Genomic DNA, 16,085 nt, shown 5'->3' with positions numbered 1-16,085 from the left:
ATACCTTGTCTAAGGACAGAGTTTCTTTGGTGGGTAGCAGCATGCAACCACAACAAGGGACTTCCCTTTACTCAACCCCATGCTGCCCAGACCCTAACCACAGATGCATCAGATTATGCCTGGGGGGCACACCTGGACGACAAGTGCAGTCAGGGCCACTGGAGCCCAAGTCATATTCATCTGCACATCAGCCAAAAAGAGATACTAGCTGTTCAGCACACTCTAACAGCTTTCAGATCCCTACTCTCACCAGGACCCCTGCTAATAAAAACAGACAACACCACAGTTATGTGGCACATCAACAAGCAGGGGGGAACCCACTCTTACCCACTCTGCAGGCTAGCCATGGCCCTGTAGAACATGGCCTTGGACATGCAGGTCCATCTGCAAGCTCAATTCCTACCAGGCAAACAAATCTCACTGGCAGACGACTTGAGCAGAAATCTCCTAGACCCACACAAGTGGCAATTAGAGCCCAGCACCTTCAGCCTTCTGATTCAGAAATGGGGGACCCCAGAGGTGGATCTCTTTGCCTCCCCCTGCAGTCACCAGCTCAGCAAATTCTGCACTAGGACACCTCACAGCAGGGCCTTTCTAAACATACTGGAAAATATTAAGATACAACCAAACACCCTAATACTGGGTTATTTCAACTACCCTGCCATTAATTGGGAAAACTACTCGGGTACCAACTCCTTTTCCCAACGGTTCTTGGAATTCATAAATTCCAACGCCCTGGATCAACTAATCCATTGTCCCACCAGGGGCTCCAATATCCTAGACCTGGTCATTACCAACATGGGAGGTAGATGCTCCACACCAGTGGTCACCCCCTCATTGGTCAGGTCTAACCATAAGCAAATCACCCTTGACATCCACATCCCACCCCCACCCCCCAGTAAGGAAACCTCCTTAAAAAACTTCTACAAAGCCAACTTCATGCTACTGAAGTCAGAAGTGACAAACTTCACAACACCCACGCAGACGGGATCTGGAAGTTCGACTGCAGAATCGTACACTAAGGCACTGTACGAGCACATCCACTCGTGCATGAATCGTGCCATCCCAAATAGAACTAAGATGCTCTTCTCCAAAAAAAGGAAGCCAATCTGGTGGTCCCCTGTTATAAACAAACTATACAACAGAAGGAAGAAACTGTTGCAGAAAAGAGGAAAATCCCAGGATGCAAAAAAACTCCCTCACCAGCCTCAGTAAGAAGCTGAGATCCCTCATAAAATCCTCAAAAGCTAGTTACAAAAATAAAATTGCCAAAGATTCCAAAGACAACCACAAGGCATTCTATAGTTATGTCAAGAATCTAAATGGCAATGCTCAGATCTGCTCTGAGCTACAACAGAATGGCATTAAATATACTGATCCCAAGGATATTGCCAATATCCTGGCAGATCGATTTAGTGCCAACTTCACCCCCTCTCACCCCTAAAGGGCCCATCTCAATACCAAAAGATTGCCAAATTCCAATAATCACGGCCACACAGGTAGAAACCGCACTCTCCAAAGCTAAGAATACAGCATCCATGGGACCAGATGACATCCCAGGCTGTGTACTACATGAACTACAAAATGAACTGGCACCTCACCTAAGTGTCATGTTTAATCATAGCCTCACCTCAGGCTTCGTGCCCACTGAGTGGCGCATAGCTATAGTTATCCCGCTCCACAAGGGAGGATCCGCCTTGGATCCCGGGAACTACCTTCCCATCAGTCTGATAAGCCTGATCTGCAAGGGCATGGAATGCATTATCATGGAACCTATAAACAAAGACATTGGCAACCTTCAAACACTGGACCCCACCCAGTTTGGGTTTGTGAAGGGCCGATCTTGTCTCCTGAATCTGATTGACTTCTTCGAATCAGTCTCCAGAGCTGTGGACGAGGGTAAGGCGGTCCACACAGCCTATCTGGACCTCGCCAAGACCTTCGACACCATCCCCCACTCTGGAATCATAGATAAACTTACTAAGCTGGGCATAAATCCCTACGTCACTCGATGGGTTGCCAACTGGCTTACTGACAGAACCCAGACTGTAAAAGTAGCCGACTCCAAATCCAGCTCCAGACAAGTGACAAGGGGAGTACCTCAGGGTTCAGTCCTGGGACCACTCTTGTTTGGCATCTACTTCTCTGAAGTACAAGCCAACACTAAGGGACTCTGGCTAACAAAGTTCGCAGATGACTGCAAACTGGGAGCCATTATTGAATCCCCAAATGATGTGGATATTCTACAGAAGGGCCTTACAGATGCCTGATGCCAGAGCCATGGGCTCAAGCTTAATGCCAAGAATTGTATAGTTATCCCCTTTGGAAAAAAACATGTACCCATGAATTACCACATAGGTGGCAGTACACTAAACATCGAAAGTGTGATGAAAGACTTAGGGACACAGGTGGACAGTGGTCTCACTTTCGATAACCACATCGCCACAACAGTCAGGAAATCCTTCTATGTAGCACACCTCATCACTAAGGGCTTTTCATCCAAAAAAAAGAGGTCATTGTCCCACTGTACTCATCCCTCATTAGACCCATTATAGAGTATAATGCCCCATTTGGTGTGTACCTCACAAGACATCTGCAACAGCTGGAAAGGCCACAGAAATACCTCACTAAAAGAATCACAGGCCTAAAGCAGATGCCATATGCTGACCATCTAAAAAAAACTCCAGCTATACTCTGTGGCATATCGTCTACTCGGAGGCGATCTCTGCTTAACATACAAGGCCATATCAAACCCTGAGCTGTTGGACATGCTCCACTTAAAGAAATCCCAATCCCTCAGAGCCTCACGCTCCAGAGATCTAAGCCTTGTCATTACAATGAACAAAACATGCTGGAGGGATAAGTTCCTGACCCAGAGACTCCCCATACTCTGGAATAGACTGCCCATACATGTCAAGCAGAGCGCCTCATTGGCCCTCTTCAAAAAGGAACCTTGATGATTGGATGGGAGACAGGAAATTCACCCCGGGGATCATGTCAGTCGCCCTGCTAGACAGGGGTCCAGAGAAGTAAATATTGTGGGAAGAAATATCCAGGGAATTGTTATGGCTAGGCTTGCATAGGCCCTAAGGCCGATAGCCTAGTACCAACCTATGAACCAGTGAAAGTGGATGCCCTATCCTTCCAGTGGGTAAACCTCTCAATCTATGCATTTCCCCCTCTGCCCCTTCTCCCAAGAATATTGCTCAAGATAAAACAGGATAGACCAAGGACAAATCTGATTGCCCTAGACTGGCCACGCCAGCACTGGTACCCACTCCTGCACAGCCTGTCACTGGTGCCACCCTGGCACTCACCCCAGAGCCTGACCCTGCACACTCAGCAGGGGGGACAGATCTTGCATCCGCAACTGCAAACCCTGAATCTTACAGCCTGGCTTATTCCTTGAATTCTCCGCCAGTGACTAGCCTAAGCAAGCAGGTGCTGGACGTCATTCTTGAAGCCAGAAGACCCAATGCAAGGAAATCCTATGCTGATAAGTGGAAAAGGTATTGATGTTCATCGTGCATACAGCTGCAGTCATTACAGATGGGTTATCCTGCCGTCAGGCGGGTCCTCGGTCGGCCGAATTCCAAAGTCTAGGTCCGGCGTCGGTTGTCATCGCTTCTTCCCTGACGTCAGTGCGTCAGGAGTATAAAAGAGGCAGCTGACGCCATTTTCTTCAGTCTTTCTTGCCGCGCGGTGCCCGAAGCAGAAGCAGTTCGCAAGTGCCGGTCGGCCAGCTCCTGAGATTTACGAAAGTATTTCAGCCGAAGTCTTCTTTAAAGCTAAGTACCCCGTTGGGGAAACTTTTCTTGCCTCAGACCGATGTCAGACAAAGTTAATAATTGCATTTCTTGTGGGAAGCAAATACCGCATAAGGATTTTCACCCTTTCTGTATACCTTACTTAGGGCCAGACCACGACGTCTCGGCCTGCCGTTTTGTGCTAGGTTTAACAAGCGCACTATTAAGCGCCGGGCGGAGTTCGCCCTTCATTATTTTGGCAAAAAATTTAATTATATCATGTCGTTGGATACACTGACGCCAGTTTTAAGCAAAAGACGCAAAGACAAGGACCGACATCTGAGGTCTGCACCGAGTACTGAGACCACGCTTAGGCCGACTACCGGTTCTCAGCGAGGAGCCTACGCAGTCCCTGACTACAGATGAAACTATTTTACCGGTGACTTCAGTACCCGACGTCGCAGGCTCCTCTGTCTCCATTCCCACTGCAGATACCGACACCACTCTTGGCGGGGAAACTGAAAATTTAGTGAGGCCTGCCATTTCTGAAGGCGTCTTCAGGCCTACCACCTTCTCTATTAAATCCTTCACTAAATCTAAAGCTGCCATGAAAACTAAAAAACAGGGTCCTCAGACCTCCTCTCAAGGCCCCATGCCTAAAAAGCAGATGCTTAAAATGGCTGAGGATTTGATAACTCTCATCAGGGGTTCTCAACCCCCCTCTGACAAAAGACCCAGACTGGAGGAAGACTACCCTTCCTCAGACCAGGCTTCTATTACCTCAGACCATTCTGAGGACCAGGATTATGCCTATTCCCCTTTTGAAGACTCTGATGCTGAGGAGTCTATTCCCTCTGTCTCCCCCCCTTGAGGACTACTCTTTTGGGGAAACCCTGCATACATTGAGGGAGCACTTCCACTGGGAAGGCCAAGATTACTCAGATACCAAGAAAAGGCTCAGGGAATTTCTACTGCTCCCCCCAGCATAGGCCCCTGGCTATCCCTCCTGTTTTAGATATTTTGGATGATGTGTACGCAGAAGCCAGTCTTAATCCAGATTCTTTACCTCCAGCCCCTGTTAAACCAGACGGGTATTACCGGGTTCCTGATTCTCACCAGTTCCTTTATAAAAGCCATACTGCTGACCCAGAAACTATTTCACAGGGTCCCAAGGGAATAAAGGCCTCTACTGCTAAAAACCCTTTACCTTCAGAGAGAGATTCCAGAGCATTAGAAAGGTGGGGAAAAGGTGTATACATCTGCCACTTTAACCATGAGGGCATTAAACTGTCAATTTCATATGTTAAAGTACCAACAGTTTTTGTTATCTCAGCTGAAAAGCAAAATGACACAAACAGAACAACCAGATATGAAAGAGTTGCAGGATTTGTTGCATGGAGCAGAGCAAGTGGGTAAACATACCTTGCAGTGTGGTTTTGATGCTTTAGAGGCCTCATGTAGAGCTGCTGTCACGGGGTCTGTCATACGTAGGCATGCTTGGCTCAAAGAGCAAACCTTACCAGATCATGTCAAAGCAAAGTTATTAGATGCACCACTTCAAAAAGATGTATTGTTTGGTGTTAAAGCTGAGGAGGTGCTAAAGAAAATGGAGGAAAAAGCGAATTCTATGCAAACAGTGAAAGATTTCTTGCAGGTGCAACCTCCATGCTTCAGCAGAAACTGGCCTTCAAAAAATTGGTCCTTTCCAGCCACGGACAGACCTCAAAGGGGCAGATACAGACACCCAAGGGGTAGAGGACAACCTCACGGATCTTACAGAGCTAGACAGTGGCAAGCACCAACCCCAAGAGGTGGAGAAGATAGATCACAGTCATTTAGAAAACAGACACAATGACTTCCCCCAATGCCTGCCAAACAAAGCTATAATGGCAGCACCTTTGGGCGGAAAACTGGCATTATTTTCAAAAAACTGGCACATTGTTACAAAAGACAAATGGATTCTGGACATTATAGACAGAGGCTACAGGTTCCACTTTCACACCCTTCCAAAAATGAGAGGCTTGCCAAACCTGCCACAAAATCAATGGGCAGAGGCACAAAGACAAATTTCCGCTGTCATGGATATGAAAGTAATTCAAGAGGTACCTGGTCAAGGTTTTTATTCCAGACTATTTCTGGTACCAAGGAAGGACAAAGATTGGAGACCCATCTTAGACCTATCCATCCTAAACACATATCTACAGGTGCCAAAATTCAAGATGTTCACATTACAGCAGCTTCTTCCCATGCTGGGCAAGGAGTCTTGACTGGTAACGTAGGACCTCAAGGAGGCATACCTGCATGTCCCTATCAGACAAGATTGCAGAAGATACCTCAGATTTCTTGCAGGTTCAACCCATTACCAATTCTCTGCATTGCCCTTTGGCTTATCTACTGCGCCCAGAGTGTTTATGAAATGCCTGGCATCAGCAATTGCCCTCTACAGACAACAAGGAATACAAATCTACCCGTACCTGGACGACTGCCTGATCCAAGCGGACAGCAAGGACATTCTATTGCAGCATCTGGCGTTTGTAATAAAACTGTTAAACTACCTGGGATACACAGTGAACAAAAAGAAATCAAAACTAATACCTTCTCAACAGATAATTTTCCTGGGTGCCAGCTTAAATACAACCACCCAGATGGCCTACCTCACACCAGACAAACAAGGGCAACTGTCTCAATACTTCAACAAAATGGCAACTTTCACCAGACTAACTGCAAGGAAAGTCCTGCAGGCTCTGGGATACATGGCATCTTGCATCCTACTAATACCATGTGCAAAGCTGCATATGAGGAAACTACAATGGTACCTAAAAAACTTATGGTCTCAACACAGCCACAGCTTGGAAACAATTATACCACTCATTCCATGCCTTCAAAAGGATTTTTTGTGGTGGGCTCAAGCATGCCAAAGAAACGCAGGTCTCCCTTTCTGTTTACCTCAAGCAACTCAAATCATCACAACAGATGCCTCAGACTACGCCTGGGGAGCACACATGGCAGATCAGTGCATTCAGGGAAAATGGTCCCAAAAAGAGAAGCACCTACACATCAACCAAAAGGAGATGCTAGCCATGCAAAATGCTCTTATGACCTTCAAAGACCTACTCCATCCAGGCCAGCTATTGATAAGGACAGACAACACCACAGTCATGTGGTACATAAACAAACAGGGGGGAACTCATTCATACCCCCTGTGCAGGCAAGCCATGACCCTGTAGAACACAGCACTGGAATTACAAATTCAACTACAGGCACAATTCCTGCCAGGGAAGGAAAACACACTGGCAGACAACTTAAGCAGAAATATGACAGACCCACACGAATGGAAGTTGCATCCTCAAGTCTTCTCAAAGATAACTCGGGCATGGGGACAGCCAGACATAGATCTATTTGCTACTCACAGAAATTACCAGTTGGAAAAATTCTGTTCAAGGACCTATCCACAGGCCTGGAAAGTGGATGCTCTCTCTTTTCAATTGGACAGCATTGACAGTCTATGCCTTCCCGCCTCTTCCTCTACTGACCAAAGTTCTATTAAAAGCCAGAGCAGAGGCGCCACAAATGATTCTCATTGCTCCACACTGGCCACGACAACACTGGTATCCTCTCCTAAAGAGCCTGACACACTCACCACCATGGATCCTACCTCTAGTTCCTCTTCTGTTATCCCAGCACAACTACAAAACCCTTCACAGCCAGCTCAAAACCCTAAATCTAGCTGCATGGAGAATACCTTAATTTCCCAACAGACTCTCCTCTCCAAGGAGGTGCAGGATGTCATCTTGGAGGCCAGAAGACCCTCTACTAGAAAAGCCTACTCCGCCAAATGGAAACGATTTTGTTCCTGGAATCAAGAAAAGGGCCAGAATCCTTGGGTAATAAATATACCTCAAATTTTACAGTACCTAGCTGAGATGTTAAACAGTGGCCTTTCCTTCTCCTCCATCAAGATCCACGCTTCAGCCATTTCTGCACAATACAATACAGATCCTCCTTTATTCTCACATCCTCTATTAAGGCAGTTCCTCAGAGGGGCAAAAAATATAAAACCCCCACGGAAACCACCAGTCCCAGCTTGGGACCTCAACTTCGTATTGGAAAAGCTGACCCCGCCTCCCTTTGAACCGGCTTCTTCAACAGAGCTACAATACTTGTCGTGGAAAACAGCCGTCCTTCTGGCTATTACCTCAGCATGCAGGGTTTTGGAGCTACAGGCCCTCATGGCTGTGTAACCATTCATCATTTTCCATCAGGACAGAGTTTCCTTACGAACCAACCCTACCTTCATGCCAAAGGTAGTATCCAGTGTAGCTTTGAATCAGACTATTCATTTACCTACCTTCTATCCAAATCCACAGAACAAAGGGGAGAGACTACTACATTCCTTGGACATTCACAGACAGCTTCATTATTACTTGGACAGAACAAAGTCATTCAGGAAATCTGAGCAACTCTTTGTGTCCTATGCTACAGGTGCTCAAGAAAAGGCTATTTCCAAACAGACAATTTCAAAATGGATAGTCCACTGCATACGCTTTTGTTATTCATTTCATGGAAAATCTGTGCCTGTATACATCAGATTCCACTCCACCAGGGCTACAGCTACCTCTGCAGCTTTCCTCAGGGGGGTCCCTACCAAGGACATTTTGGAAGAAGCTACTTGGAGTTCAGTGCACACTTTCTCCAAGCACTACCACCTTCCACTATACTCAAAATCTAGAGCGGGCTTTGCCAAAACAGTCCTGCAGGGCATCCTCGCTCCTCCTAGTTCCACTTAGTGCCTACCACCCTTACTTAGCTTTGGGATTCTACCCATCTGTAATGACTGCAGCTGTATGCACGATGAACATAGTACAGTTTTGTACCTACCATAAATGTAGATGTTCGAGTGCTCATACAGCTGCAGTTCAGGTTACCCTCCCTCCATCCCCTCGTAGGACAGGCCTTATGACAAACACCTTTATCATATAACCTATTTGGGGTATTCTTTTATGGTGTATTTGCTTGCAACTACTGTTTTTTGATTTATCTACATTGCATGTTTGCATAATACTATGTTTTGCCTTCCTTCTGGGGGCACCTGACATCTGGGGCAAGAAAATCTGAAGAAAATGGCGTCGGCTGCCTCTTTTATACCCCTGACGCACTGACGTCAGGGAAGAAGCGACGACAACCGACGCCGGACCTAGACTTTGGAATTCGGACGACTGAGGACCCGCCTGACGGCAGGATAACCCATCTGTAATGACTGCAGCTGTATGAGCACTCAAACATCTACATTTATGGTAGGTACAAAACTGTACTTTCTTGGATTCAATCTAAAGGAGAGGACACAACTCTGCCCTCCCTACCTCTAATCCTGGATTATTAGCAGACCTACTCCACAGAGGCCCATCCTTCTCCTCCATTAAGATCCATGCCTCTGCCATCTTGGCTCATTACAACTCTGAACAAGTCTCTCAGAAACGAATACAAACACCAACAGCAAAGTCCACAGCAGAGAAACGACAGGCTGCAGCAAACTGTAGTTTGAAGTCTTTTAATAACCTTTAAAACCCAAAAAACATCAAATATCTCAAGCGCTTTCGCCTGGTTCCTACCAGGCTTTATCAAGATACAAACATAAAAAAGTAATGCCCTTAAATACAATAACCATTGGTCACATGGTGTTTTTTTAATTGCTTCAATTTAAGTTAATTAATCAGTCAGAATTACTTCAATTGAATTCCTTTAAAAAACAAATGTTAAAAACCTCACCCACATTTTTGCATTGCAAAATGTTTAACAAGCCATATACTTACAAAAAAACAATACATTAATAGCAAAATACTTCCAGACACATTGTTCACTATTAAAAAACATTCTTTCAACCATATTATATTAATGTTCTATTTATAAAATTCTAAAAAAATATATGTAATATATATATAACCATATATAACGCATTACAACTCTGAGCCACCCCACTTTTGTCACCCTCTCATCAAACAGTTCCTGAGAGGGGCAAATAACTTAAGGCCACCAAGGAGAGCACCCACCCCTGCTTGGGACCTTAACTTTCTACTGGAAAAGCTCACACTACCCCCTTTTGAGCCTGGAGCATTAGCAGAGTTAAAATTCCTCTCTTGGAAAACAGCATTGCTCCTGGCCATCACTTCAGCGAGAAGAGTGTCTGAGCTACAAGCACTTATGGCCATGGAACCCTTCATTATTTTTCATGCTGACAGGGTCTCCCTCAGGGCTAATCCTTCCTTTATGCCTAAAGAGGTGTCCAGTGTGGCTCTCAGCCAATCTATCCATTTGCCATCCTTCTTCCCTAATCCTCAAAATCAAGGGGAAAGGATCCTGCATTCCTTGGACGTGCACAGACAGCTCAGATTCTACCTGGATAGGACTAAGCCCTTGAAGAAATCTGACCAGTTATTACTCAGTTTTGCACCAGGGGCAGAGGGCTAGGCCATTTCAAAACAGACAATTTCCAAACAGATAGCACACTGTATCCAGTTCTGCTACAAACACCATGGGAAACAAACCCCTCACGGGGTTAGAACACATTCCACTAGGGCAACTTCTACCTCTACAGCATTCCTCAGGGGAGTCCCTACCAGTGCATTCTGGAGGCTGCTACTTGGAGTTCTGTGCACACATTCACCAAGCATTACCACCTGCCTATATTTTCCAAATCCAGGGTGGGTTTTGCAGCTGCAGTCCTGCAGGGCATACTAGCCAGCCCAAACTCTTCTTGACTGCCTCCACCCTTTCTACAGCTTTGGGAATCAACCCAAGTTTGATGACTGCAACAGTGAAACATGAAGAACATAGTACAGTTCTGTACATTTACCATAAATGTAGATGTTCGAGTGTATTCACTGTTGCAGTCCTGGTTTCCCTCCCTCCAGCCCCCTTCTCTTTCTCTCTCCTCTATGTCTATATTACTCACCCCTTGCAGAGGTATTGGTATTTACTTTTTACTGGTGGTGATTTTTCCACCATAGCTTAGCTCCCTGTTGGGGGCTCCTGACATTTGGGGCAAGAAAAACTGATGTAATGGCGTCGCCTGCCTGATTTTTTACGCCTGATGACCTGACGTCAGACCTGAAGCAACAGCAACCAACGCAGGAATACTAAGTCTCTGGTATTCGGGCTGACTGAGGGCTACTTGCAGGCAGATAACCCACGTGTATTGACTGCAACAGTGAATACACTTGAACATCTACATTTATGTTAAGTGTACACAACTGTACTTTTCATCATCCTTCGCACTAAGGTCCTTGAATTACATGGCACATTTCACAAGACTTCAACGAGGTCTGATAAAAGAACTATCAGATAACTCTGGCAGGAGCAGAAGCTGAAGGGGTTGAAGAAAAGGTAACTTCTCAGCTGGCAACCCTAGATTCTGTTTGCAAATTGTCCATGAGGCTTATTGCACATGCAGCCAAAGGGACAACAAGGGCAGCAGGTTTGGGTGTAGCCATCAGTAAACATGCCTGGATGCACTTATGTGAATTTCTTGAGCCATTTAAACCTCCTTTCGTCAATGCTCCGTTTGACAGAGCATCCCTTTTTGGCTCGAAAAGTTAGACACCCTTGCCAGATGTGAGAAAGATGGAAAGACTCTTTCTGCTTTTCCACTCCTCAGCGGTCTTACTCCACAAACCAGAGAAGTGGGAAGCTATGGTTCTAGAAGTCCCAAGGACCTATCCATGACTCATGTGGCAACGACTTCCCCTGGGGCATAGGGGGGAATAACAGTGGAAGATGACGTGCATGAGGCAGAGGTGGCCTGCAAAGTCAGGGTTTCTGGGATTCTTTCCCTGGTAATTCTTATCAGCGCTTCTGAAAGGAGGCCCGATTGCCATCCTCTGGAGGCAGTCAGGGGACGATAAGCCCTGCACCTACCTGGCTGGCTGAAGGTAAAGGACAGTTGGGTGCAGAGGATGATAACCAGAGGTCACAGTATTCCTTTCTCAGAAAACCCCCAAAAATTGAACAAAATCCCAGACGTTCTGCACAGTCACAGGGATGCAGCAGTCTTAGAAATTCAAAAACTGCTCGACAAAAGAGTCATCCAAGCAGTCCCACCAGACCAGATAGGATCCAGAGTTTACTTAAGATTCAAACGGGACTGGAGACAGATTTTGGAACTCAGTCAGTTGAACAAATCAGATCAACAAACCAAATTCCAGATGGTCACGTTTCAATCTTCCGTTCTTAGAAAAAGATGATTAGTTGTACTCGGTAGATCTTCAGGATGTCTATTGCCACATAAAAATGGACAAGTGATCCAGAAGATTCCTGCGCTTCCGACTGGGAACCAGTCATTATCAGTTCAGGGTCCTGTCCTTTTTCACCACAGCCCCCAGGGTGTTCACCAAATGCATGGCAGTGGTAGCAGCCCACTTCAGACTGCAAGGATTCCGTGTGCTTCCATACCTAGATGACTGTTTCCTCACCGCTCCCACCAGGCATCTATTCTTGCAGGCAAGAGACTACATTCACTACATTCTTCAAACTTGTTCCTTGTTGGGGATCAGTATAAACTATGACAAATCCCATCTAGAAACAACACAGCAACTGGAATCCATAGGAGTGATGCTAAACACAATTACCGGCATCGCGACTCTTCCCTCAGAAAGGCTTAAAAAATAAGATCGCAAATTAGATTATTTGCAACAAAAAGGTGACTTCAGGGCTGTTGCTACAAACTGTAGGAACAATGTCAGCCTCCATTAGTTTCCCTTGTGAGATGTTACATGTGGATTTTTCAGTGACTCATGGGCATCCCAGTGGTTGTTACTGAATCGACCAGTGTTCCATCTGGTATTATCACTAACTTATGCAAGAGAGACCTGAGCTGGTGGCTTTTTTTGTCAGGCAGACCTTTTGTCCTTCTTCAACCCCAAGCCATAGTGACCATGGGAGCATCCCAGATGGGGTGGGGGGATGGGGTATTCTCTGGGAAAGGCAGTCCATGGCACTTGGTTCCACCTAGAGGCCAATTTGCACATCAGTGCTCTAGAGATGAGGACAGTGCTGTTAGCATTGCAGGCATCCAAGAAACCTTCCCCATGGGAACATTTACGATTCAAACAGACATGTCAGTAGTCTGGTACATCAACAAGCAAGGGGGACCAGATCTTACTCTCTTTGTCGAGAAGCACTCAGAGTGTAGCAATGGGCAATATCATCCAACTGCTTTCTAATTGCAGCACATATTCTGGGGAGTTCCAGCATGATTGCGGACAAACTGAGCAGGACTATCTTAATGACTCATGAGTGTTCTCTCAATCTATTGGTGGCAAAAGAGATATTCCGCCACTGGGCCAGCCATGCTGGGATCTCTTTGCATCCCCCCTGAACAACAAGTGCAGTAGACTTCCCAAGATTTAGGTAGCTGGGGACTCTGTCCCACAGTCAAGGATTAAGTGAAGATTGACAACATCAGATAAAGAAGTTATGTCTTGCCATAACATTTCATCTGTGTTGTCGATCTTCAGTTATCTTTGACATCCCCACCCTCCTTCCCCTGGCCCCTTCTGTTTGTTGGTGGAATGGATCTTTCCCAAAAGATTGGCTTTCCCTTTTAAGAATACAGATATGGTCTCTGGTCTGTTACTTCCTGTCTATCACTATTTTATGCAAACTCAATCTGAGGTAATCCTGCAAGGAGCATTAATGGTAAAGCTTAGCTCAAGAGTTTTGGAGGGTATGAGCTGGAATAACGGCTGAGTCATTTCCGATATAAGGAACCAAACCCACAGTCAAGGATAAGTGAAGATCGACAATAAAGATGGAATGTTATGGTAAGACGTAACTTCTTTTTTTGTTTCTCTAGGATTTACTGATTTTATTCCAAAAATTAGACCAATTTTAGGGAACATACATTTTAAGTGCTGCACTCAGCCTTTACTAAGATTCTTTATAGCTAACTGAATGGAATCCTGCTATCTGCAGACTTAAGTGTAACACTTCTTTTTTGACTGTCTGCTTTGATTTGTCATACTGTCAGATTGAGGGTTATGTGCTTAAGGTTATGACTTGGCGTTGTATTCTAAAGATTGCCTTCTTAATTTTGCATGCTGTTTTCCTTAGGATATGCAGGCACAACAACAAGAAGAAGTGACATCGCTACACCAACAGCTAGATCAGCTGACTGTAAAGATCCAACAACTTGGAGTAGAAATGAAGAGCTTAACTTTAAACCTTTCACAGGTGAGAGAGAGAGCGATGTAGGTTATGTTGATGATTAACTCACTCATTGCTAAATCAGAAATATTTGCATGTAGTAACTATCAATAGCTACATAGCAAGTGACACATTTGTGTAGTACTTAGTTTTTCTTTTAACTGTCCGACCCCTAGGGGAAAAGAACATTATACATTTTCATTGTTGTCGATATTTCTTTATTCTTCTTGATCATTTGATTAACAAGAGATGCTGTGTACTTTCTGGTTGGAATTTGCTTCTTTTAGGGGCTTCATAGTTGCCATGCAGGTTTCATTTATTTTGTTATGTTTTGTAAATGGATCTGTTTGAGTAAACAGATCAGCCTTTTTCAGATGCAGCCCAAGAGTTAAACGCTTTCATCTTTACTTATCCTTTTTGCTTGTAGAGCAATGCACCTTCCTAAGAAATGTAACCATTGTGGCGAAGGGGGTGTGAACATTAGGTAGTAAAAGCACCAAATGAAAGTATAGTTGTTGCTTGTACTTTGTAAACTGGAAAAAAAAAACTTTGAAATGGTCTGCTGACTTGGCATTTTGCAAGATATTTATATCCCTCCCCTTATATAGGTTTTATTTGAACGCCAGGCTGAAATGAGAAGACATTTACTCAGCTACTTTTAGTGTTTACCACAGTGCAGTATAGTTTGAGCTGCAGGCCACTAGTGAAGTAGTATCAACTTTATTAATAATATGGAACACTCTAATCTGATGATTAGGTCAGGAAACATGAAAAAGAAGGGAAAGCACATTTGCAAAGGGCAGCCATCAAGTTATAGTTTTAGAACAACTGAATGTTTCACAAGTTAGATATGTGGAGCACCATGAATAGTTTCAGAGCTGTAGCCAGCTTATCTATAGGCCTGTCAGTTCACAGCAGTTCACCAATTTGGGGTTCCTCTCAACTGTAAGTTGAAGAGCAAGGGCTTCTACTTGAATATGTAGCAAACTGCTTGCAGCAAATGTAACACGTAGCTTGCTACAGTTAAGTGCTTCAGATGTGATTACAAAAACAGTATGAGTATTCATTTCTGAATTGCAGTACTTCTGTACCAGGTCTATATTAAATTATCGAACGGCACGAATGTCGAACAGCCGAAATATCGAAAGTGCCGTTCACATTACTTGGTTTTGTGGGGGGCTGCGGCCCCCACCCCCCGCTAATTATATATACCAACTCCGAGATCGCACTACAGTGAGGAAAGGGCAAAATTCCCAATCTTCACTGCACCCCAATCCCACAAACCAGAACTCTATGAACGGCACTTTCGATAATCCGGCGTTCGACATTCGTGCCATTCGATAATTTAATATAGACCCCTTCGGTACCACCCCAATCTGCACCTGAAAATTGCATCTACTAAGACCTTTTACCCTTCCCTAGCTACTCTCCTAAATAGTTTAGGTTCCTTTGACTCAAAGTATTGCTTGCTTCCCGATGTTCTCTTAGCCCATTTCACAGAAGACCAGGATAAGCTGGCATAGGTTTGTTTTACCCAGTAGTTCTACAGTATATCAAAACTCTGGTTTCACTGAAAAGCAAATTCTTTCTCTAGATTTCGCACCCTAGATTTGTGTGTGTGGGGGACATAGCACCCATGATATGTTTGATGTTCTAGATGTTGTCTTTTTGGTGACTTAAACCATTTTTGTCTTTTTTGGGTAGCCATTGTACCACAATTGAGTGTTGACGTGAGGAAAGTACTAAGGCTTGTCTAAGTTCAAAAGAAGAAAGATTGAGAGCAGTAGCTTTGGTTAACACATAAGGTACAACCTTTGTAGCCAGATTCTAAAAAATAAAAACTCCACATACCTCATAATGAAAAACTTGCATTGCAAATTGTTCTGAGACCTACTTTGGTGCCACTTGTACCTTCATCGAGAGCAGTAGCTTTGGTTAACACATAAGGTACAACCTTTGTAGCCAGACTCTAAAAAATAAAAACTCCACATACCTCATAATGAAAAACTTGCATTGCAAATTGTTCTGAGACCCACTTTGGTGCCACTTGTACCTTCATTTATATTTGAACTGATCGAAACTATTTAATGATGATTGACTGTTTCCCATGATACCTTGTATTATAAGGTACATATTATAGAC

The 16,085-nt window shown here is 44.7% G+C and overlaps 1 protein-coding gene across 1 annotated transcript in view; it reads left to right on the top strand.

Moving 5' to 3' along the window:
* The window catches only part of CCDC22 (coiled-coil domain containing 22), a 645,106-nt gene that overhangs the window by 262,660 nt on the left and 366,361 nt on the right, over positions 1-16,085 (top strand). The window contains exon 9 of the mRNA XM_044080125.1: positions 13,851-13,970. Within this exon, the coding sequence (XP_043936060.1) occupies positions 13,851-13,970 (120 nt within the window). The remainder of the gene's footprint in view (positions 1-13,850; positions 13,971-16,085) is intronic.

This window comes from Protopterus annectens, chromosome 8.part0, assembly GCF_019279795.1.
Source record: "Protopterus annectens isolate FY-2018-M chromosome 8.part0, PAN1.0, whole genome shotgun sequence".
NCBI lineage: Eukaryota > Metazoa > Chordata > Ceratodontiformes > Protopteridae > Protopterus > Protopterus annectens.
This window is presented reverse-complemented; position numbering and strand designations above follow the sequence as displayed.